Source organism: Rhamphochromis sp. 'chilingali', assembly GCF_963969265.1.
Source record: "Rhamphochromis sp. 'chilingali' genome assembly, chromosome: 1".
Lineage (NCBI taxonomy): Eukaryota > Metazoa > Chordata > Actinopteri > Cichliformes > Cichlidae > Rhamphochromis > Rhamphochromis sp. 'chilingali'.
Genome location: NC_137929.1, coordinates 55,224,295 through 55,250,070, shown reverse-complemented (window position 1 = coordinate 55,250,070; position 25,776 = coordinate 55,224,295). Strand labels below are relative to the sequence as shown.

The 25,776-nt window shown below is 39.0% G+C and overlaps 1 protein-coding gene and 1 long non-coding RNA gene across 4 annotated transcripts in view; one reads left to right on the top strand and one right to left on the bottom strand.

Annotated features, from left to right (window-relative positions):
* Positions 1 to 3,764, top strand: part of LOC308388471 — a 29,595-nt gene extending 25,831 nt beyond the window's left edge. Inside the window, exon 4 of the long non-coding RNA XR_013970108.1 lies at positions 3,626 to 3,764. This is a non-coding gene — a long non-coding RNA (uncharacterized lncRNA). The remainder of the gene's footprint in view (positions 1 to 3,625) is intronic.
* On the bottom strand, positions 973 to 17,826 carry cfi (complement factor I). Of its 3 annotated transcripts, XM_080868935.1 has the most exons (17): positions 17,202 to 17,826; positions 12,666 to 12,862; positions 11,527 to 11,680; positions 9,050 to 9,113; positions 8,800 to 8,956; positions 8,458 to 8,654; positions 7,499 to 7,600; positions 7,291 to 7,413; positions 6,577 to 6,612; positions 6,466 to 6,486; positions 5,739 to 5,887; positions 4,951 to 5,054; positions 4,584 to 4,688; positions 3,944 to 4,119; positions 3,032 to 3,133; positions 2,812 to 2,960; positions 973 to 1,667 (listed from the first exon to the last, which is right to left on the bottom strand). In XM_080868935.1, exons 1-17 carry the CDS (start codon positions 17,259 to 17,261, stop codon positions 1,599 to 1,601), a joined length of 1,965 nt encoding a protein of 654 aa, XP_080725061.1. In that variant the 5' UTR covers positions 17,262 to 17,826; the 3' UTR covers positions 973 to 1,598. The 3 variants fall into 3 exon arrangements, with proteins under 3 accessions (XP_080725061.1, XP_080725060.1, XP_080725062.1); XM_080868934.1 differs by having other exon boundaries at positions 973 to 2,960; XM_080868936.1 differs by lacking the exon at positions 7,291 to 7,413 and having other exon boundaries at positions 973 to 2,960.
* Between the last annotated feature and the right edge of the window lie 7,950 nt (positions 17,827 to 25,776).

Below are 25,776 nucleotides of genomic sequence, written 5' to 3'. Positions count from 1 at the left end.
GATGTAATATTATCTACAGCTACTCTTAGTACCATTGATGTTACGTTAGACTCTTTTTCTCTAATTGATCTTTCTGAGTTAACTTCAATAATTACTTCCTCCAAACCATCAGTGTCTTTTAGACCCCATTCCTACAAAACTGCTCAAAGAAGTCCTGCCATTAATTAATTCTTCGATCTTAAATATGATCAACCTATCTCTAATGATCGGCTATGTACCACAGGCCTTCAAGCTGGCTGTAGTTAAACCTTTACTCAAAAAGCATCTCTAGACCCAGCAGTCTTAGCTAATTATAGGCCAATCTCCAACCTTCCTTTCATATCAAAAATCCTTGAAAGAGTAGTTGTCAAACAGCTAACAGATCATCTGCAGAAGAATGGTTTATTTGAAGAGTTTCAGTCAGGTTTCAGAGCTCATCACAGCACAGAAACAGCTTTAGTGAAGGTTACAAATGATCTTCTTATGGCCTCTGACAGTGGACTCATCTCTGTGCTTGTCCTGCTAGACCTTAGTGCAGTGTTCTGCTGAAATTCAACTATATGTTCTCACTGATCCCGAATAAACCCCTTACGGCTTGATATAAGTCAGTAAACTCAAGCATTTAAAAACATTTTATGTAAACACCCCCCACCCCCATCATGAACGAGTTTTAACACTCTTCTTATAAAACAGATTACTGTGTTTCTGTGTTGTGTAAGCTTGTTAGACACCTCATGGTTGGACATAAAGCAAGCACTCAGTGAAAAAGCGATCTGCTTTATATTAGCTCCTGTATTAAGCATCACGCCTGCTTTAAACACCTTAGCAAAAGCAGCTCTTTGGCAGTTTGGTGGGAATTTAAAAAAATATCTTTTAAGTCTTCACTTATCACATGTAAAAACCCATTTGAAAAAATCCAGATATGCATCAGATATAGAAAAAACTGAACTGTATTACAAAGGGATAAAAAGGAAATCTATATCATGTTATCCAGGGTTTGGTGATGCTTGGTGGTGCAAGGGCACACGGCTGGATGTTTTGGCATGTTTCCTGACGTGCTCCTTTGGGGGTTGTGGTCGAGGCTGGGGGTGTTCTACTAGGTGTTTTGCCAGGTGGGATTCTCAGGTACCTTGGGCCCTGTGCTTGCTCCATCTGTGGAGTCCCTGTTACTTCATGATAAATGCACATACACATATTTGTTTGTGTGTCTGTTCAGTTCTTCTCTGTCTGTGCAGTTGGCAGCCCCTTGTGTTTTATTTTTTTGCTCTATTCTCTTTTTTATCTTTCCACATTGTTTTCCCATTTAAGAACAAGATGCTATTAGAGCAATCAGACATTCCAGAAACTTGAGTAAACCTCAGCAAGTGTGTGTTAAGGCTCAAATTTAGTTTAGAGATGTTTACAAGTAAAGATTAAGTCTCATTAGTATGTTTACAAGCAGATTTTATTGGTGTTTTACTGGATAGAACGTAGTATTTTAATACCAATACAAACAGTAGGTCCAAGCAGTAACATCAAACAGTGAATGCGTCTTTTACCATCTTTCACTGAGCAGTTTTAACCAAAATAAAATGGCACACCTATATTGAAATGTGGCCACATGCTGTGGGTTTTCCATATTATGAGTTGAATTTGGTGACTGCAGACCAACCTATGTGAAGCCTAATCCACTCGAAGTAATGTGCGACCTGTCAGACAGAGACACACAATGTTACTGTTTCTAATAATCCTAAAATGTGAAATAAGTACTATACAAGTCATACAAAATATACCACAATACATAACAGTCACTAAATCAACAATAACTATACATGAAAAAAAGAAAAGAAAAGTAACTATTTATAATGCTCTAAAAATAAAACAAACTGTCAAAACTATTTGGCGTTATACAAAGCATTTGTATCTAATTAAAGAAACACACCATTAAAAAATAGTAAAACAAAAGGTCATGGACAATTGAAATAGTCAAAAGCTACAGTTCTTCAAGCGTCTAAGTGAGGATCTAAAAATGAGTCAAACCCATTGACTCCAGTTTTAAAAAGTCAAATTTTACAGCAGAAATAAACATGTTTACAGCCAATTACAAAAATTACACTTCAGGCTTATTTGACCACAAAAACAAAACCCTGATGTTTCTAATAGACTCCGATTTGTTCATGTAAATGTAGGGATCTCTTCACACAAAGGTTAATTATGGAGTTGCACAGGGTTCATTTTCACTGCTATAGAGATGACACCCAGCTCTATCTGTGCATGAAGCCAGATAACACACACCAGTTAGTTAAACTACAGAAATGTCTTGAAGACATAAAATTTGGAAAGACCTCTAATTTTATGCTTCTAAATTCAGATAAAAGAATTCACATACGGTAAATGTTTGGACCCAGAACTTCCATTTCGGTTCGATATTCTGTATTATTTCATCTTCTGGGTAGAGCATTTTATTTACTACGCTGTTAGTTCCCTGTTTACTTTTGTATTTCTATTCTGTCCTTCCTGTCTTGTCTCTGTTATTGTTGTTTTGGCTCTGAGTGACGTTCTTATGTTTTAGTCCAGGTCTCAGTGTTAGTCATTTCCTGTCAAATTTCTCAAGTCCTGTGTGCCTTGTGTTCCTCTGATTAGTCAGTTATTGATTTCAGCCTTGTCTCCACTTGTTGCCTGTTTCCTCATCATCCCGTGAATTTATATACTGAGTCAGTCTTTATTGTGTTCTGACTCAAGTCCAAATCCGGGTTGTCACACAGCTGATCCCTGACACTTGCAGCATATGTACACAGTATTTGTAATAAATTTCTCCTTTGTATAGTATAGTATTGTCTTTGTGTACTGTACCTGTGTATAAACTCCAGGGAATCCTGGCTGTCCACACCTCTCACCCCAGCTGACGATGCCCCACAGGTAGGAAACGCCTAACTCATCCACACAAACCAGAGGACCTCCACTGTCACCCTGACAGGAGTCCACGCTGCCCTCCACATCACCTACAAATAAACACATTTCCATCTGTACTATGTCCAGGTTGCAGTAGTCCGGCTGTGCATAGATCACTCACCTGCACACATCATGCCTGGTTTGAAGCGGTTTCCATAGAATCTGCCGCAATTGTCGATCAGAGAAACGTTGGCCCAGAGCAACACGGAAGCTGACCTCCCCTCTGGACACAACGACAGGAATATTTCATCTTTGCTCATTAATCAAACCAGCTGATGGGAAAACATAACTTCACAAAGTAGATGGAGATATAGATCAATACTGTTGCATTCTTGTCTGATAAAAGTCTTCTTTGTCCTGTTTTTCACTTCATGATGTTCCAGATATATTCAGCTTGTGTAAGATCTGGACTGTCAGCAGGCCAATTTAGCACCTGCACTGTTTTACAATGAAGCCAAGCTGTTGTAATAGCTACAGGGTTCTGCTTGGCACTGTTTTGGTAAATTGTACATTTTTCCTGAAAAAGATGGAACCTGAATGAGAGAGCATGTTGCTCTAAAGCATATATATGCCGATATACCTTTCAGCATTAATGGTGTCTGTTTCTTCAAGGGATCGTTGGGCTAACCTGTGTCAGTGTAGCTCCGGCTTGCTTAGTGATTTCTTTGTATTTCCTACTGCTTCTATCTAACATCTATCTCCTCTCCTTTTACAGGCTTCCCCGGACCCCTGCTTGTTATCCTGCTTTGTGGACCCTGAGTGGATGTGAACGAGTGAGCTTTTAATGGATTGGACTTGGAGTTGGATTTGGGGAAACCTGCAGTCAGCTGAGACTGAAGAAGTCACTTGGATGAGTGACGAAACGTTTCTCCCACAAAACGCTACGTCCAGATGAACAGAATCAGCTTCCGGAGATTTACTTACCTGGATGATTGAGAATGCATCAAGAAGATGATCCCCTTTCATTTTTAACCTGGATTGAACAACATTACTGTTCTTCTTGCAACAGGAAAATATGATTTTTTATCCATACCTGCAGTTCGTCCCCACCCAGAGATACTGCAGGTGTGGTTGGGCTGGAAGAGGTGTGTGGACCAGGGAACACAGACTGCGCTTATTGCTGGATTGTCCACCAAACATTTCTTTGTGAATGGAAGCTTCTGGAGTTTTACCAGAGCGATGTCGTTTTCATATGTGTTGGCAACATAACTGTGAGACATTAAAAAAATTGTTCTTATTTTATTACACATATTTGATTATAAAGTAAACATATTTAGCATTTTCTTATTTCTGTGATATATCTGCTGTTCCAGTGATGGATGTTCATATGTAAATACGAGTAATCTCAGCGAGTCATGAGCTCAGACTTCAGACTTCTCTCAACATTCAGTTTCACTCAGCTTTCTTCTGTCATTGGATCTTTATGATATCATTTACCCACAATGGGAATCCCAAATACGGTCATCTCAGGTGCAGAAGCCTACCTACCCACCGAATAAAGGGGAAGTTGCCTGATAGAGGATGAATTGAGTGTCCTAACTAAGACCCAGTATAAGAAAAATTGGTATTTCTAACTGTGGATCATTCAAAACTGCTTTATTAGAATGAAAAAAGAAAAAGATGTACCTGTAAATGAATGGAGTACATTTATGTATAGATAGTGTTGTTCATACTTTGGGTGGATAATGATGTCCTCAACAGGAACAATGTCAGTTGTGTCTTGAGCTCGAGATTTTTTCCAGAGGGAAAACTTCACTCTGAAGGCACGGGGGTTGGGTCTGTAAACAGCAAGGGAGAAAAATATGGTTATTGCTGACTTCCAAGGCACAGCATGACTTTTAACTGCACTGACCAGAGCATGGGCTTAATCTTTCTGGAAATTGTATCAAATTTACACTACTTTTGAAAGTGAAGGTACCAGGAGAGAAAAAACCTAATGTGTGAGGACTTTCAAAGCAATGCCTAGTCTTAAAAAAGTGTTTTAAAACCTTCAATGTGTTGATGTTAGGAAGGGGGAGTGGTGTGAGAGATTTGTCCGACCTGACACAGTGAGCTGCAGTGATGACCCAGCAGCCTCCGATATAAGCTCCTCCACAGTCAATCCTCTTGTTTTCCTCCAGAGCAACCTGCCACTGGATTTGGGTCTACACACCAACAGGAAGATATGTGGCAGGTTATTCATGTGTTGCTTGTTACTTATGATGACAGTTATCATTCAGTTGTGCCAAATGGGGTGTGGCATTTTCGTGCTAAAATAATCAAGACCTTCTATGAAAACAATGTCATCACAGAAACAGACATGACATTATCCTCTTTCTTGAGAGGAACGGTAATGGAATTCTTCATTATGTTCCCAATGGTTTCAAATTTACTCCGTGTGATGATACTCAGCTGGGATTTGAATTTGTGGACGTCTGCTAGAGTAACAGAACTGTCAAGAGAGAAACTGGGGTTTCTTTTCTTTTCTTTTAGTCTATGTGACTTGTTGTTTGGTTAGTTTTAGCCACCAAAGTGATTTGGTTAGGTTTGGGAGTATATCATGTTTTGATTTAAATTTGTATGTCTAAGCAAGGTAGGCATGCCATGACATAGCATTTTGGATTTAACCAACAGGGCTATCATACACTATCATACACTAGGCAAGAGGTCTAGGGCTTCAAACAGGTGGAGCATCTGAGGATCTACAGGACCTTAAAAATCCCTTTGGGTATTTAGCATCAGAGGGAGATCATTATGCTACATTGTAAGAATGACAAAACAAAACAAAACCACATAGTAGCAGCAGGAACGGTAACTGTACTCAAAAAGTTATGTTGATTCCAGCTCACCGGCTTTGCTGGTACTCCCCCGACTACCCTCTTGACTCTTCCATGGGTACTCTTTCCTCGTTGCACCACTTCCTCATCATCCACTGTGGTAGCATTTGGAATGCCACAGACCAGATTGGCCTCCAGGGCTTTTCTGTTGGCCTTTGTTTCTGGACAAAGTTAACAACACACAAAGCTATATAACGCAGAGTTTTGTTGAAATTCATACCCTGGGGACTAGATATACCTGTATATAAGGTGATCTTGTACCCTCAGGACTGATTTAAAGAACATGTGCAAATTGAAATGAGGGTTACTATAGGTCAGAGGTTCCTAAACTGTTTTTGCTAGGCCCCCGTTTGTTTTAAAAGAAAAATCTTCGTGACTATTTTTTCATACTGCGCCCCCCTGCAATGGCTCAGCCCACATTTTGGGAACCTCTGCAATAGGTAGACTTCCTACTGTTCTAATCATATAGTATGTGAGGGGGTTACACACTAATACTAGTGACTAATTCTGTATTGCAGTTGGCTGTCCAGTGTATCCCAACTGGATTAGATGAAGCTTTGGAATCCATGTAAACTTCTGAGGTTCTCTTATGCCAATGATTAAAGGTCTCCTAAACTGTAGCTAGAAGAAAACTGTTGTCAAAAATGTCATTGTGTACTATAGCATCAAGATTATCTAATCATTGTATATAAAATAAGATGTGCCACCACCTCTGATAAGTCACTTTTAATCTACATACCATTCATTGGAGAGATGTACTCTGAAATACAGGAAGAAAAAATAATTACTGTCATCATCACTAATTAAAACAGTGAAATATTCAAACAGCTGCTGTGAGGATTTCATTTACCTGAATTTTTGGGCAGACCTTTCAGTGAAAGTGATTCTACAGAAAACAGAAACATATTGCTATAAGGACTCGGGTGCATGGAAAAAAAAAACCTGATGGTTGTGGACTTTCAGCTATGAAAGTCATTCACCAGAAGTTAGCGTTTTTCTAACTGTGACAACTATTTGTATTGTAGTTATATGAAGCAAACCACATGACACTATCAGTGTGAACAGGTGTTAAATCTAATCTTTCTAATCTAATCTTTTACTTAAACGTAAAAGATTAGATGACACAGTTAAATTTAGTTTAACGTAATATAAATTTAGCAAAAATGTATATTACAGTAATCATAAGGAGCTTTCAGATTACAGGAGCATTTTCGCAACTTGTATTCCAGACTTACACTGTGTCACAACATAAACTTTTGAGTTACCTAAGTCAGATGAATACTGCTGACATATTCAAGAAAGGTCCATGTTAAACTTGGCTGTGTAAGTAGCAGTAAGTTATAGTAGGAATTTCTGCTGGTATACTGTTCTTGGACCAATTTTGTTCCAAGATGTAACTAGCCTTTATGTAATTGCCAAAGTTTGGGTAGATCAGGAACCCAAGTGAAACCAGTTTTACAAGTGGAAGAAACTAAATTGCAACAAAACAAAACAAAACAACTTTCTAAGAGCAAACATCTGTTTTTCTTAAACTGTGTGGAAGTAAAGATATGTTGTGCCTTACTTTGCTTTGACTTAAATTTGTTTGATTCATCCTCGCCATCCAGGCAGTCGATCTTGCCATCAGCGAGTGCTTCTTTATGAATACACACTCCCGTTTTACAGTGGAAAGCATTTTTTCTGCACTCTGATAAATACAATGATTCACATTGTAAAACTTGGGGCACAAAGCTAAGGTAAGATAATTTCTGATTGTGTTTGTGTAGTTTTACTTTTGCAGCACATCTCATCACTTTGGTCACCACAATCATCAATTCCGTTACACGTCTGGTATTGAGCCACACGCTTTCCATTCACACAGGTGAAGGGATGGTCTAAAACAGACAGAAGAGACAAACTTCTTTTAGACTAGATGAGAAAATATTAGATTCTGTTGAAGAAAATTTTTTTTTAATGAAGACTGAGCATCACTGTCTCCAAATTTTCAAATTCAGGGAGTCATATGAGCCTGATGATGATAAAAATGTTCATGTTGGGTTTCAGAAGCTGAAAGATGGGTTGACAGTTTAGATTGTGAATACAGAAATGTTTATTTAGCAACTAAATTTTTTTGAGAAAGCTCAAATAAATGTCTAAGATCCAAATTTATACCCAACAAGAAGTCCCTGCTGAGTGCAGTTGCACTTGCAGAGGACTAACGACGTTTGAGGTGAGTTTTTTTTTTTATTTCAGTTAATTAGTTTATTCTAGAAGTTCCACTGAATTTTCCAACAATCCATTCATCGTCTGCTACTTGTCTAGGTCCAGGTTGCAAGGGCATAGTCTATACATAGACACCCAAACGTCCCTCTTCCCAGGCACCTTTTCGAGCTATTCTGGTGGGGGACACTGAAAGGTTTCCAAGAGAGGTGTTATATCTGCAAAATGTGTTAGGTCAGCTCTGTGGTCTCCTTATATTTGAACCAGTTCGAAGCACCTAACACCGAAGGCAGGCAGAAGGCATAACGGTCTGATAAACTTTTACTTTTAGACATTAATTCATACACATTCTCTTAATAGTGTTGATTCGGAACAATTTTAAGTTATTTCTAAATGCATTTATGATAAGTACAAGTAGCTTAAGAGCACCCTGAAAACCTTCTTACAGTTTAAATTTACCAATTACAAATTTGTAGGAGTACATTGTTTTCTAACCACAGACAAGAATACAGTAGAATTACCACATACTGACCTGTTGGTGCTGTTGATTCCTGGTAACAGGTTGCAGTAGCAACTAACGATCCTTTTGTAACCTCCACTTTGTCGTAGATAACACACTCAGCTAAGGACGTTTCATAACCTTGGCAGTAGACACTAACACATCTGTGTGGAAGCTGTGTGGAAGCTGTCAAGGTGTTGTAATCCACTGTGTTTTTGGATGCTGCACCCCTGTACACACAATGTTAGAAGTGTCTGACTCTAATACTGTGGTTATTTGCTGAATTAAATTTTGATTGACTAGCAGATGATAAACATGTATATTTATCCTATATGTTCATGCTTTAATATTCTTAGTTTGTGTAATTTCTCTCACAGTGGTTTCTTCTGTTCCTTGCAAGCCACATTAGCAGCAGCCATGTTCCACATCTTCTTACACACCAGTAATTCCTCCCCACCATTGCTGTCAGGAACAAACAACTTGACTAATCCGGTTTCCTCATCTATTGAAGTTCTGAACTTTGGACCATTTACTGTTGTGAGAAAAAGAGGTTAAAGTAACATAAACAATTTGTAGGAATCTCAGAAAGAATCACAAAGCTTTGAATGCATCAGAAAGAGCGAACCATCACAGTCATCCCCAAAGTGGGACATGTGGGATTTCCTGGTCCGGCATGAGAGCGCCATCACCTGGAAAAGAGATTAAATAGAAATTTAAAAATAGTGGCACCTAAATGTGCAATATAATCTAATGTTCTGTAAACTTGTAACATACAGAAGATCGACTGTGTCTTGGTTAGGTCAGGATTAATTTTGATTTTTAGCTAGGAAATCTTAGGAAATCTTAAAAACAAAATGCATGTCTGTGAAGGTTCTCAGTCATCCAGGTCATTGTAGTCTAAAGAGCTTGGAAGGATAAGTGTCTGGACTTCTTAGAGTTTCTTGAAGACGTTTCACTGCTCATACGAGAAGCTTCTTCAGTTCTAAGAGCAATTGGTGAAGAGCATAGCTGGACTGGCCATCGGGCATACCAGGCATTTGACCGGTATGCCCGATGGTGGTTTTTCGTTTTTTTTCCGTAACGGTATAAACACTGAAAAGTGGTGGATTGGCCAGATGAAGGGAGATGTGTAAAATAACTCAGTTGTTTGGTGGTGGCTATTGCGGATCTTCCACAGATTCAGTAACATTAGCAAGTGGTGGAGGCCAGCAGATGCAACACGCTGGCAGGTGGATGACGGAAAGGCAGGAGGAGCAGAGACCCGAGGTGGTGAACTGAACTTCAGGTAAGAAGTTATGACCTGCAGTCTATCTGGGTCAGATATAAACCAAGTTTAGGTGGAGTTTATTTTCGTTATGCTGACTTTTTACAGTCAGTTACAATAACTCGTACTGCGTGCTAGCTAGCATGACGGAGTTTATATACTGCCGGGCGGGTGCTATGATGTTAACTTGTTTTATCTTATTTTATTTGTAAGGTTAGTTATTAGAGTTTCCAACTGTCCCGTAAAAAACGGAGTCGTCTCGTATTGAGGTGAAAAGGAACATTTTGTCCTTTCTCCTTTCACTTTTTAAAGGTTGCCATGTTAGAAAAAATATTTTGCCCTGCCATGCTGTTTATTGATGTGGTAAATGAATGCTTTATGAAAATATATCTAAATCTGTCATCAGTAATCAGTAATGATCATGTCTCACCTCTAGTCTTCTCTGTCTTAATTTCAGGTTTTCACCATGTGTTCTAGATAGTTTAGGAGGTAAACTCAACCAAGCAGTCTACTTTCAGGTACTGTTTAAAATACCAGAATAGGGAGGATGGTGTAGGTTTAAGTTTATTAGACTGATACATATACACCAACAAGACAGTGTACATCACTGTGACAACAGCGTTTGTTTTCATTCAAAGGCTTTATGGTTTTTCCTGTAATACCTGGTGGGCCGGTCACCAGTCAAAATGCCCGGGCCGATTTTTTGTCCCAGTCCAGCCCTGGTGAAGAGCCACAGATTTTAAGCCCTATGGGTGTGTCCCCACGACGGTCATGGATCCCTATTGATCGTCTGTCTAATCACATGAGCCAAGGTGTGAAAATGGGTGTGGGTCACAATCAGCCAGGGTTTTGGGTGAGCTCATTGTGAAACCTGGCCCCACCTTATCATGTGATTTCGTGAGGTCAGATGGCCCAGGATGTGAGTGGGCGTTAAGGCGTCTGGGAAAGGATCTCAAAACTGGATTATAGATGGCAGACAGTTGGTGTCGTAAACCCCCGCCTCTGTTCAAAGATGGTCGCTCACAGTGGACATAGATGGCTTCTTTCACTCCTCTTTCAAACCATCTGTCCTCTCTGTCCAAAATGTGAACATTAGCATCTCCGAAAGAGTGTCCTTTGTCCTTTATATGCAGATGGACTGCTGAGTCTTGCCCCGTGGAGGTGGCTCTTCTATGTTGTGCCATGTATTTAAGAAGTGGTTGTTTGGTCTCTCCGATGTAGAGGTCTGGGCATTCCTCGCTGTATGCCATACAGTACATTGTTAAGTTTGTGTTTAGGAGTTTTGTCTTTGGGATGAACCAGTTTTTGTCTCACTGCATGTACACTGTATTGCCAAGTATCCACTCACCCATCCAAATCATGGAATTCAGGTGGCCACCAGTGTATAAAATTAAGCACCTAGGCATGCAGACTGCTTCTACAAAACATTTGTGAAAGATTGGTCACCTGATGATCCACAGTCACCTGTTAGTGGTATTATAACAAAGTGGAAGAGAGCAACTCAAAATGCTGGGTCCTGTAAAATCACAAAGCTGGGTCAGTGGATGCATAGTGTGCAAATTCTCTGCTGATTCATTAGCTACAGACCTCCAACCATCATTTGGCCTTCAGACCAGCTCAGGAACATGGAGAGCTTCATCAAATGGGTTTCCATTACCGGTATGGTTTACTGGTATGCACAGATTCCTGACCTCAACCTGATAGAAGACCTTAGGGATGATTTAGAGCGGGGACTAACAACCAGGCCTTCTTGTCTAATATCAGTGTCTGCTAGTTTAGTTCCTGACTGGTTCCTGACTGAAGATATAGCAGTCATACCTTGGACTATAATGAGTTACCTGGCAGTAGGATCGGTAGTTCCTGTTGTCATGGCCACAAACTGGGTTCACATTCTCAACGGGGCACAGATAAGGAGGTTTACATGTGCACTTTCCTTCAACGCAACGCTCCCATGGAAGGCAAAAAGCCACATCACATGATGCACGAGTCTTCCTAATAAATGTAGACCAACAGATCAGGCAGACTGCAAATCACACAATAATCATGCAAAAATGTGATTATTGTGTGATTTGCAGTCACACAATAATCACATTTTGAATGGAATAACAGAATAACCTTTTGTGTTTCCTTCATGTCACTTTTATTTTGCTTATCTTTCTATCAAGAGCATTCAAACGTCACACACACACACACACACACACACACACACACACACACACACACACACACACACACACACACACACACACACACACACACACACACACAGAATATCAGGAAGAAATAAATAATCTCACAATCTCCAGGGCTGAAAAATTAACATTAACATTTAAAATAAAAATGGCTTGTCCTAGGAATAAGTAGCTACAGTAAAACCAAGTGCCCCATCTGCAATCACTGGAAAAAATTTAATTCCACTTTAACCTCCTAAGACCTGAACTCTTCCACAGCATTTTTAATTCCTCTTTGATATTTGGGCGGATTGGGGCCTGATGAATGTAAAAACAAAGAATTACCAGATTTTTTTTTTTACCTTACTTTTGTTTTTAAGAAAAATATGAGGATATTCGTTTAAAATTGTGATAGAACAGTAGCAGTATAATGTCCTCGTAAGTGGATATCAGGCCCTTGTAGAGCAAAATTGAGTATTTTAGTCTAAATAACCCAAAATGTGATGTCCACATATGTGGACGCAGGTCCTAGGAGGTTAATTCCACTTTAAGTCCACTTTAAGCTCCAAAAGGGAGTCAGCCCATGTTAAAATGTTCAACTTTTACAGGAGGAATAAATATGTTTTCAGTCTACAGAACAAATCTTCTACAGCACAGCTGTTTAAATTGGATTATTCCTTTGTCTTCATTTGTTTATGGTCACATTTGCCTTAAAAAATCAAGAGAGGAAAGCACTGCAGGTGAGCCGCAAAAGATAACTCCAACCAAGGTGAAATTAAATCACTTAAGCACACAAGTCCACATACCAACATTGAAATGATTCCAGATACTCATTGCTCTCAGGTGTCTCTGGGGCTTTGGTAGTAGCCAGTAGGGTGGGAAATGGGGTTGGTAAGTTTGGTATCTGGATTTTCTGATCCGTCTGCTCAGTCTGCTCGATCTGCTCAGTCACATGGGGCTGATCATCTACGTGTGCTCGGTCACTTTTGTCTGATGGTTTTACCTGGTAAAGCAAAAAACCCATAGTATAGTTATACTGTGGTAGTATCTACCCAAAGCAACACTGGGTGATAAAAAATTTCAATTGTCACGGTTCTGGGTCGTTTCGACCCAGCTTTTTGAATTTCTTATGTTTTGGTTTATTTTTGCATTATGGATTATTTTCTTATTCTCTGGTGCTTTGATCATGATTATAAATAAGTCATGTTTTTGGTGAGGGATTAGTTTTTCGGTGGTGTCTCATGTTTAGTATAGTTTGAGTTCCATGTGTTATATTCTTTCGGTCTGCCTCTTAGTGTAAGGTCTGTGTATTTGTGATTTGTTTCCCGTTTTATTTTGATAGTCCCAGTCTGTTGTCAGTGTGTTCAGTTTTACTTCTTCCCTGTAGACTTCGTGACCCAACATATCCCAGAATGCATAGCACGGCGATTGTTAGGTTTGTATTGTTGATTGTCATTTATGCTTAGAAATATTTACTTATATATGCTTAGAGTTTTGTAATTAGTTGTAGATTGGTAGAGGTTTTGATCCTTGATAGTCTGCAAACTTTGTGTGTATTAGACAGCACTTTGGGAGCATGAGAGGTCATACCGTGTCTTATTGTTTTATGGTAGGATTAACGTAGTTGCGTCTGTTCTAGTCTAAGTGCTCTTTGTTTAGATGAACTGCAGGACTTCCTCACCGTGTTATCTAGGATGAACCATCTAGGGTGAGGGGGAGGCTACCCTCTTCCTGACCAAGGATGTTTGACCCTTTGATCAGCAGTCCACACACACACACACACACACACACACACACACACACACACACACACACACACACACACACACACACACACACACACAGGCAAGGTACTCTTTGTGTGTATGTAGACGTCATATGTTAATGAACTTATGCATATTCATGTAACCTCAATAAAAGAACAGTGGTACGGGAGAACGGACGAGAGCAACTGGGGTCAAGCGAAGGAACGGTGCCTGTCCGGTTCTCTCCCGTGCACGAGAAACATGAAGAAGCTTGCCTACTTGTGTCTTGCTTTGCAGTGTAATTATATTGTCTTCAACGTTCCAGCGGATGGGTTCAAGCTACAAACCTATCAGCGATGGGTGTGGATAATTTTGCCGAAAAAAATGGTGGACGAGGGTCGCCCGAAGAGTAAACTTTAAGTAAGTACTGAATATGATGTCACTTATTTATGTGCAAATGTTTAATAACGAAGAACATTAAACATTACTGTTGGCAACATGTCGGCAAAGTCATGTGACATTAGTGACGTTAGTGACGTTTGTACTAACTTGGTTTTAAAGCCTTTACTTTAAAATATACGCCGTTCAATAGCTGAGCTTAATCTTACAGAGAATGATCAAAGCTCATGTAGAAACAAACAAACAAATGAACAAAAGATTTTCTCCTTCATGTCTGTCAAACAAAGCTGTATGACACGTTTCCAGCTGTTAGTATCATGGTTGCTAGGCAACCTGGGCAGCGCAACGGAGGCTAGACCGTCCCATTTCACAAGCCTCGCACTTGCGGCCTTAGCGGTCTTTAAGTACGCGGCCTTGAGGATTGTTGAGGCTGCGTACTTTAAGGCTGCAGACCCTGAATTGGGATACAGCCATAGTCAGGTTGTCTGCTATGTTCACGTCATGGTTTTTTTTTTCCATGTCTCCATGCCAGGTCCCATGTTCAAGGTTTTTTCATGCTTTAATCTTAGTTCACCCAGTTTAGGTTATTGTTTAGTTTCGCCTTTTCCTTTTGTTTTGTACTTCTTTGCCAGCCTTAATAAACAGCTTGTTTTTTGTTAATCCATGTCACATTTCACATTCTGTTTTGTTCTGCATTTCAGTCCCTTTTTAGAATCAGTCTGCCTCAGCCAGACTGTGACAACTACATGAAACTCACAAAACTTCTTTTTCTAAAAGTACGTTTTTCAATGAGTGGTGAACGGCTGTGAAGTTAAAACTCTTTGGAATCAGGTGATTCTTTTTATAGACCCTGTATTTTACCTTTATGACCTTTATAATGCTCCAAATTTTCCAAGGTTGGAAATATCACTGAAAAGCTGGGTCTCCTCTCAGTATATTCCAGTCAAACTACCCTACCCTCAAAAGTGTAGATTGGTGCCCCCCAACTGGTTTGCTGGTCTTAAACTTGTGATGGTTCTATTGGTATTTAATACTGGTTAGTCATCAACATTGTCCCTAAAGTTTTCTTGGCTACATCACTAAATAATGAAGAGTCAGTTTTTCAAAGATGGATTAAACTTTGTCTTTGGTCATAACCTTATTTCAGTGAGGGTCTTCATTTGTTGTACTTTGAGTGTAAATGTTATGAATGTATGGAAAACCTACTACAAATCCATTAATTCATCTATTATCTTGCACTTGTTCAAGATAATCACACAGATTTGCAATCTGATGAACACTTTGGAAGGCAGTTTGGGGGTTCAGTATCTTGCAAAAGGAGACTGGAGCAGGCAGGGATCGAACAACCAGCCTTGGTTAGTAGATGACCTGCTCTAACTCCAGAGAGACAGCCACCCAGTGAGGACTCCCTCCAGTTTTGTGCGCCTGGAAAACCTGCCAAGGGAGGGAGGCATCCCGATCAGATGCCTGACCGCCTCAATGTCATGATGTAGAGATGCAGGTTGTACTCCTCATTCTCCTTGTTTGGGGTGGCTGTAGCTCAGGGAAAGAGCAGGTCATTCACTAATTGGAAGGTTAGTGGTTCCCTGACTGCTCCAGCCTCATGTCTGCATGTTTAAGTGTTTTGTTTTGTTTTTTTGTTTTGTTTTTTTAAAAAACCCACAGTGACACAAAATTTGTAGCTAGATAACCCTGTTCACAAGCAGGCAACTGAAACCCTTTCCTGGGGCTCAGGCAGGACTGGGCAAAACCCCAAAAATAAAAATGGATCTCCAGAGGGGTTGGCAACTTGCAAAGATAGTCACTGGGGTTGAGTGACCTGTGGGGTGGGGCCAGCAGGTCTGTCCTGGACAATAATTCTGGGGATAAGACTTTTTATCCCAATCTCAATGTTTTCTCCCGCACTACAACCCACAGTAACTAATCCATGCCCTTCTTTTGTGGACTATAACCCCCTTTATGTTGTTTGTTTATGCTGCTACTGGATGACTGCTAATAAAGGTTCATTTGGTTTGGCCCCTTAAACACACACAACCTTTCCAAACCTGAAGTCTTATCCATATTTCTGAGGTCGTTTCACTGATAACAGTCAGCTTTTACTGGACCTGAGAGTAGAAATCAGTAAAGATGGCAAACGTTTCGCTCTCCTGTTAATCACCAGTAGCTCCCTATGGCCTATCTACCACTTAACCTTTTAATTTGATGAAAGCTTTGTGTAGACTTCACCAAGAACAGGATGGAAACTGGATCAATTTAACAGTATGCAAACAGATTTTTTTGCTTAATGCTTAGTCTGGAACTGGATTTTAGTCCAAATTCATAGAAAAATGGTTTATTCATTTTTTTTATTCTTTGTTATTTTATTTGTTTGTTTTATTTTATTTTATGTTATTTACAGTTTTTAAAGCTAAAGTAGCCTACTTATAATAGGAATTTCATTAATCCCACGTAAGACTCCATATGTTAGGTGTAAAGTTCATTAAACTGTCTGTTTGGTATTAATAAAAATAATTGCTAAATTACAGAAGATATGCAATTTAGTTATGTAATTTTTGTCACATTTGACATTAAATCACTTTATTTATTTACATCTATTGGAAATACTAGCCTGTGACCTCTGTTATAAGGCTTAAACATATTTTGCAGCTTTTTAAAGCAACACACGCAGCTGCATTGGTGGAAGTATGTTGCTTCAGGTGGGCAGAAGGTCAAAACAACAACTCGCTAACCAGGCTACCTGATCACTCCATGGTTTCAACCAAATTTGAGCACTTTTTGGGTCTAGAACATCTGGATACTGTTGGTGATTAAGGTAAATAAATCATATATGGGCATATGATTAATAGTACTCGGGATGCTTGAGGTGCCTGTTTGATTCAGTCCAGGTTTATCAAACTCAGTCACGCTGACTGATTACATTTGCCACAGTGAAGCCTCCAATTCCCCCAAAGCCCAACCTCAAATGTTATTTTTATAAATTTGCATTCAGATCTAAGTGATTTTACAAAACTGTTCAACAGTTTTTATAATAGCCCATTTAAAACAGAAGTAAAAGTATAGCAACTGTAAATTCTGTAAATTTGCTAAATCTCAGTTACAGTTATTACACAACACAGTACTGAATACTGGCCTCATTAGCCATGCAGTGTAACTCTGATCAACAGATCAACAAAACTGATAAAAGAGAGGCTAACTCACCATTTCAAAGTTAATGAAGACAAGAAGTAGCAAGGAAACAGAAACTCTGGCAGATCTCATCCTGGCAAATGTAACGATAACAATGAAACTGTAAAATTGCTCTCGTCTTTACAGTTTTGGTCCCTCAGAAATGTTTAAACGGGCAATTTGTAAGGCATAAATCTCTCGAAATAAGTTGCAGCTACAGAGAGTTATTCTCTCTGTTAGGGAGCAACGGGTCTCTTCTGCCCACTGATGTCGTCCCCAATCAATCATCCGCTTGTCTGTGTGGACACATAAGTACACAAAATGATTGATCCAGCTGATGATGAAGAGCAAGGGGGAGGGGTTGTTGAAGGGCATCTGGAGAGAACCCAGATTTTAGCAATCAAAACAAATATGTGTTTGGAGGGTGTTATAACTAAGTTACCAACTTACATGATGAGCCTAAAGTAAGAATTTCAGGAAGATGTTGCTTTTTAATCTGGACAGATTAGGCTGTAACTTAACCTCGTGATGAACCAAACAACGATGTGCAGTAATGCCAATAAGGTTAACAAGGACAAATTGAAATAATAGCAGAGATTTATTCAGAGATTTGTGGTGTGTGTTGCTTGGCAGACCGTTTACCATGACTGTGCCAAATTATTACAACAGTAGAATTAAACGCATGTTTTTCTTGGCTTACTGTATCATAGTTTAAGATAGATTAACAACACTCTGAATTTGGGTTGCTGTGAGAGGAGCTGTTAATGAAGCTGGTTTTTAAAGGATGTGTAGCAGAAATATAATGAAGCAAAATGTTTAAATTTTGAGATTTTTAAAAAATCTGAAAAAAGTGTGCTTCTATATGTATGTGAATTTTTTTCATGCCCATGTTCTCTGTCCATGCATTTGAATGGCAGCTTTAAAAACAAGCACAGGAGGATTGCCTATGCAGTCCTGTAAGCAGCAAGACGTTCTAGGATCATTTAAATGAAGCAAAATTAAATTCTAAAAGCTATGCTAATAATTGTTTTTATCTTTTGTGCTAAGTTTAGATATAATGAAATATGCCATGTAACTAGTGCACTCGTCCCACACTGTTCAAATTTTGAAATGATTGGCTTGGCGGTGAGATACATGCTGCCATACACTTTGCATACATTTTAGTACTATTGAATGACTGATATCAATAAATAAATAAATACTTACATACATACATAAATACATGAATAAATATATGTTTTGATCTAGAGTGGAGAGCCTCACTTGTTGATCCACAACAACATTGTGGAGCAACTATTCCTCCACAGCTGGTGATCTGCCCACAGTTTTCATTCTATAGTCATCAGTTAACCTTAACATTGTAGGAAAAATTTTTCTTTAAAGTCAACAGTTTTACACTTTTTGTGTCACGTGTCATTTTTCTGCTTTGCAAAGTCAAACTGTATTTGTTGAAAAGGTGAAAAAGGCTTGACCTGACGGGAAATCCTGCAGAAGAGGACGACAAACTAACAGATGAAAGTACAAACAAGTTAATATTCAATGATGAATCAATAAAAGAGCATTTCAGAAACACAGCGTGCTTTAACAGAAAGGCCGACTGAGGCTTCAGCTTGGCTCCCACTGACTACTTAACGGTAAACTCTGGATATGTTACTGGGGTTCAAAATCTATCTAAGTCACACATCCTCACTGACACTTGATAAAAACGCTGATGACCTGTTGTTTCAAGTTGTCTCCAAGGCTGATGTAAATTTCTTCCACATCTGTTACAGTGTGTGGCTTAAACCATAATGGTGTGTTCATTTAATGTTACACAATTTTGTTTTCCCAGTCACAAACGGCAGTCCCATGAACACGTATTATATAAAGTATAATAATAGATCTATTTTGTTGTTTTCTAACAAATTTCCTGTGTCAGAGTTTTGATCAACTTAAGTTCTTGTGAATATTACACGTTTTTAAAACCACTGTTTGTTAATTATGACCTTTATGCCTCATTACTGATTAATAACTCTAATAATACTCTAAAAAAGATCATTTCTGGATTATTTTGACTCTAAAAAATAATCAAATAAAAGGGTCAAATTTACCAAGAACATTTGTTTTGAAATCATTTATATTGTCTATACAGTCTTTCTGCAACACTGTCTGGAGGTTTCCCAGTATAAACCTGTTACAGGCATAACTGGCATCACATGTTGGCCAGTTATCATATCACATATATCTTTATGCTATATTTAGATTACTTGCTTGGCATATATTGTTTGAAAGGGTAGTGTCCCTTAAAGCACACAGACATTTCTTCTTAATTTTTGACACATAAATGCAGTCAAAGGGCTTTGGGGTTTTTTGGTTGCCTTGTTTTTCAAGAGATGTTGCAGTTAAACCTTTAAACATTGCAGTTTCTAAAATGGAAGGAAATAAGCAGTTTATTTTGAAATACCAGCTTTTTCTCTTATGGATATTTATTATTCCTCATCAATTAGACAAAGGCAGTGTCACGAACCAGGCCATACGGTCATGACAAAAAACAAAACAAAACAAAAACAAACAAACAAAAAAACAGACATGGTTAGGAATGTATTCCAAGCTGCTTTATTCTTTTAAACAAATAAAACAGAAAAACACCTACTGTCAAAAACAAACAGTGGTGTGTGAAGGAATGGATGAGTGAAGATGATGCATGTAATAGTGTCAAAAGCAAAAACAAAACCGAACACAGCCAAAGTCCAACCTGGTGTCTCAGAGCCAACCAAAACTATGCCCTAAAGGCTTTTTATATAGAGTCCTGGCACACTGGCCCAGGTGTTGCCAGTGTCACTGATTGTAAACGGGAACTCTGCCTCTCCAATGCCTGCAAACAAGACACACATGAGCCAAGAGGAAGGCAGGGTGCAGTGGGTCGTCACAGGTAGATCTTGTCCAATTAGCCAATAATATTATTACTACATACTAATGCTGTGTCCTTAGTGGTCTGTACTGCATGTTGAAACTGAGTGATTTCATGATACAGTCCTTGACATGGTAATTTCTTTAGTTTAAAGATGCTTATTGTCAGATAGTTTAAACTTTCTAAAAAAAAGTTGTACAAGAACTTCAATATTAGATGTTTTTGTATGATTCCCAGAGATTAAAGATGCTTCTCAATTCTCAAGTACCCGAGTCTGTACTCTTGTTCTCACTAGTCCAGACTTTGTAAGTTCACAGGCTGCATCTTTCAGAGGACCCAGTCTTCGCGGTCTGCGTGGGCCGGGTCCTCTGATGACTGAGACGGTCGGAAGTGTGAGGCTTGTGAACTGGGCCAAAAGATTTGTGTCACCAGCTGTCTCGGTGTAGTTATAATAAACTCAGCCTTCTGCTCCTCGCTCGCTAAAATATATAACAGGACACTGGAGTAAAGTCTCGGTCATCTCACACTTCTGTTTAATCAGATTTCTGTTTGAAATATTTTCAGCTGTGTGAAAACTATAACTTTAATCTCAGCCAAACCAATTTACTCAGGAGCAAATAAAACACTGAAAAAAGCCAAACAATAACCATTTTAAGTCATCTAAGTGACTTATATATCATGTTTAACCCGAGTAGTGAAAGACCGCACGAGGTCTGAAAACGATGTGCCGGGAGTTCGCTGTTCTCGCCGGCTCTACTGAGCCTTGATCTCCTGGTCAGCTATCGAGCTGCTGGGTAACAGACGTTTCTGAAAACTTTGGAGCACTTTTGCAAATATGTGATGTCTCGATAAATCAAGCAGATATTTGAAGTTCATACAACTCCATTCCCGTTTTGTAAGTTTATTTTGTCCCTGAATTGGGACATAGAAAAGGTGTCAAACACTCCTCCTACTGACATGCTCTGACCACTTCCTACTCCTAAGCAGCCCTGGTCACATATCATGTTGGACTTCGTCACGGGCCTGCCGCCCTCTTCTGGTAACACCCACATCCTCACTTTAATTGACTGTTTCACTAAGGTGCAGTGTTGGTCAAGTTACTTGAAAAAAGTAATCAGATTACAGTAGCATTACTGCCCATCTCTGCTAAGGTGTTCCACTTTGTGGCTTCACCTAAGCTTCCTTCTGCACTAGAGACTGCCAAGTCACTTACTTCCTCTGGTTTTCACCCACAGACTAACGGCCTAGCAAAATGGGCCAATCAAGAGCTGGAAGCCGTTTTCTGCTATGTGTCATCCATATCAGACTACTCCATTAACTGGAGAAAATCAAAGATTCTGCCTCTGAACTATGAATTTCAGAGCATTTCCACCACTCAACTGCAGCTGGGTAACATTAGATGTTTAGTTATAGATGACAGTCTGTTGGCATCACATTTTAGGATGGCCTCAGCTTTCTTGGAACCCCAGCAGAGTAGGTACTGAAAAAGGATCTGATCTAATGGAAAAGCCTAAAAACTAAATTGAGTCAGTCACTACTTTTATAAATGAGGCTTTTAGAGAAGAAGGAGAATTTGGACCTGGAAACAGCTGATTAGGGATGGGTATTGATAAGATTTTCACGATTCCGATTCCATTTTCAGTTCTGTTTAACGATTCGATTCTTTATCGATTCTTTTTAAAAAAGGAGAACACTAAGTTCGATTAGCTTAGAACTTTGTTTTATATCTTCTCTTTGAACAAGATAGAAATTGAGGAGTAACATGGCCTTACAAACCCAACAGTGAGATCTTAAGAGATCCAGCCTACGGCTCTTCAATGGGGTGTCACAGGGTCCCCAGGAAAAAAAATTGTAAATGTAAAATAATAAAATAAATATTCTTCTGTAGCAATAACAAAGTTTAACATAAATTATTCTGTAGCAATTACACAAGAATATCCAGTAATGTCCCTGCCTACAATTAAACACATTCACTTACCTAAAATTGGGGGCATCTGCTGTGGCAAATGGGTTCAAGCCAGTGTTGCCAACTTAGCGACTTTGTCGCTATATTTAGCGAGTTTTCAGACCCCTTAGCGACTTTTTTTAGAAAAAAAAGTCGCTAAAAAAAGACGTGAAAGCGCGTATTGCTTTTACTCTCAACAAGCAGTGGGTGCTGTAATGCAGTCAGTTCTTCTTTTACTCTTTTACCTTTTACTCTTATGCTGTTTTGTGGATCACAAGGTTTAAAACTACTTATAAACACACACACACACAGTAACTCCACCACAGTGCCTATTTCAGGTCACTTTTGCCGGTCCAAGCCCAGGTAAAGGAGCAGGGTTGGAATTGTGACATTAAAAAAAACAATAATTGCTAAAAGAAATTTAATTTGTAGTTCTAAATAAACTCTAAATGCATTTAGGACGTTTTTTACTCACTTTGTCTCTTCCACGATGTTATTTCTCTCTCCAACAACATAGGTTACAATTAGATTAGCATGACCAATTATGCAAATTAGGCGATGATGTCATTTAGCGACTTCTAGGACAACCAATAGCGATTTTCCTTACTGAGGAGTTGGCAACACTGGTTCAAGCCTTTTACCACAAACTTAGTCACTGCTCGGTGACATTTGTCTATCCTGGCCTGAAAGGAGACGCTACCGGTAGACTGCAGCGAGAACTGCCAGCATCTGAGCCAGACTCTGTCTGTCTCATCATGGTCACCTAAATGCACAGTAATGGCAGGTTTTGTAATAAGGCAGATCGCGCTAACATAATATGCACTGTTAGTTGATTATTTACCTGCCGCATTAATGGGAGAGGACGTGCAAACGTTACCGCTGCTGCTGGGTTGAGATTCACGAGTCCGGAGCGGAATTAAAAACATGACATTCATTTAAGGTCATCGCGTGTTTTGTGAGCAAATGGTTTTGCATATTTGTAGTGTTTCCTCCCTTAAATGAAGTATCTACTTTGCAAGTATTGCAAGTTGCCCTGTTGTCATCCGTTCTCGTAAACTTTTGAGCATTTGAGCCGCTTACGCGCCGTGTTTCTTGCCAGGTAAATGACGCTCCGCAACGTGGTGACGTCATTCGGGGCGACTGGAATCGATAAGGGAATCGTTTGCAAAAATGTCAAACAATTCCAAGGAATTGAAACAGTGGGAACCGGTTCTCAACAAGAACCGGTTTTCGATACCCATCCCTACAGCTGATAGCAACAAACTTAGAACAAACAGTTTATGAGGGGAAGAGATGAAGCAAAAAAGCCAAAGACCAATTGTTTTATTAGTTTTTTAAACCCACATCCTTTATTTCTTTATTTATTTTAGTCTTTTGGAGCAAATAGGAAAACAATGAAGGAAACAGATCAGAGCGTCAAGTTTCAGTTACAGCTAAACTGTTATTTGCACTATTGCCTGTTTTCAGAGAGGAAGGCTGAAACATACGTATGTTCTTTACTTCTTTGACAATGCAAAACTGCACTAAATATTTTGTCTATCAGCTCTGAGAGTAATTTCATGAGAGGACTAAGAGATCTGGTTAAAAATTTATGAGCAGTGGGATTTGTTCAGTCCTCCAATGGGAGCTAAACTGTGGCACAGAGCGTTGGGATGCTGTCTTGGCATGGTCACATGGACTCCAGCAATTGGATGGCTTCATCTGCCTGAAAGTGGTCTTAACATTACTCACATGCACCAATGAATCCTGTCAGCCAAACAAGACTGTCCACCTTAAGAAGCTTTGATAACTGGACCTGACCATAAGTACACTCAGTTGTTGTCTTCTCTTGGATCTTTCTCCAATGACATTTAAACTGTTGCTCTTACACGTGACTACACAGCAAATCCAGCATGTCCAAATTAACACTGTCGGATTTGATTTCAACACTATTAAAGTGTCTATATGGGTCCACACCAGAGAGTGTTAATTTAACTCTTTTTGGAGAGTTGGTACGTTAACTCTGATTTAGTGTTAAACACCAAATCTGTCTGGAGTTGATAATTTAACACTTGGTGTTAAGAGTTTATATATTAACTCTCAAAGAGTATTTTATTTTAACTACGTAAGAGTTATCTTCTAATTCATTCTAAAAAACGGGAATTTTACTGTTCTGACCTTCTAGAAATTTCTTTTGGAAATAAACATTTACTAAAAAGATGCAATGGTTTTTGAAAAACATTTATTCTGAACTGTGCACCACAATTTCAAAACATTTTCTGAAAGATGTAACAGTATACATGTTCTCACTTTCATTAGAATTTTGTTTATCAAAAGGTCTGACATGGTAAATGCAAATAACAGCATTCTCATCACTTATTTCTTCAATACAATATGCATGTCCTTCATTCATCCCTTTGTGGAACTTCAACGCACTTCTGCTCTCCCCCATATTCCATCTTCACAAGCATATCCTGTGCGGAGATCGAATAAAAATTAGTTGACACTAATTAATGGCACAAATAATCCAGTAAACAATTGCAGCACAGAAAAAAAAAGGAATCCTTTTTGTGTAAAGTATTTTCCCAAAAGACAAGGACACAGGCAACAGGTAATACTGAACTAAATGTAAAACCTCAACCTTTTTCATTTTTACCTAAACCGTGTGCACAAAACTCTGGAGGGATCTAAATGCTAACGTAGAACCCAGTCAGGACGCCTGCTACTGCTGTTTGCTCGGTTTGTTTTGTTTTTTTTATGGGCGATCGTTTTCAGGCTTCAAGTAGCACCATTATACCAACATTTCACATTCTAGACATTGTTTTAGGTGTATTTGACCAAACGTTTGACTGAAAATTCACATGCAAGCTTTTTTCAAGGCTGTGGTATTTGCCCGCAAACAATACCTTTCAGCTAGCTAAAACAGAATATTATGCTATCAGCGAGCAACATGGCTAATGCCTTTCACACAGCTTTGTCTCAACTCCAAAGAGCCACAGAAGTAAAAGCTAATAACAATTGAAACAATCTTTGAAAGAATGACTTACCAAGCATGGCAAACAACTCAAATATGTAGAGCAAAATGTTCTGAAACGGCTTCACTTCAGCTTCGATTGGAGCCGTGCTGGGGGCGGAGTCTGTGAATTTACTCTGTTGGTGTCATAGCCCCTCTAGGAGTTCAGAGTTAAGAGGTCAAGAGTTAATGTTTCCATTGTAACACCTCCAGATTTGACAGAGAAACACTCATTTTTAACACTCGATTTTAACTACTATCATTTTACACCTCAGAGTTACATTAAAAGAATGTGACTGTGCTTAGAGTAAAATTAACTCTACTTTTGCAAGAAGACTATTAACACCAAAACATTTAACACTTTTGAATTTGCTGTCGTGACATACCTCAAACTGAAGAAGTGCCTTTACATAATGAAACATGTCGCCATGAAGAGAAGTTTTGTCTTTATGTCATCTAAACAGGATTTGTAATGTGACTCCAACTTCTGTTAGTAATGTTGTGTTACTGTTGAAATGTGAACTGTTTCTTTAAAGGGCCCATAGTCACAGTCCACACCAACACAAGTTCAACATGAGTGAAACAGAAACTCTGACTCCGTGAAAGGTTCATGGGTCAACATCACATTAACCATTATGGAGTCTCTGATATAAAACCATGATATGATCCAAATGGAGGATCATGTTTATTATTATGGAGAAAACCACAGAGAGAGGCTCAAACTGTTTTTGTGTCACGGTAACTTCTGCTGTGAGTTTAATATTCACTCACTTTAATGTTC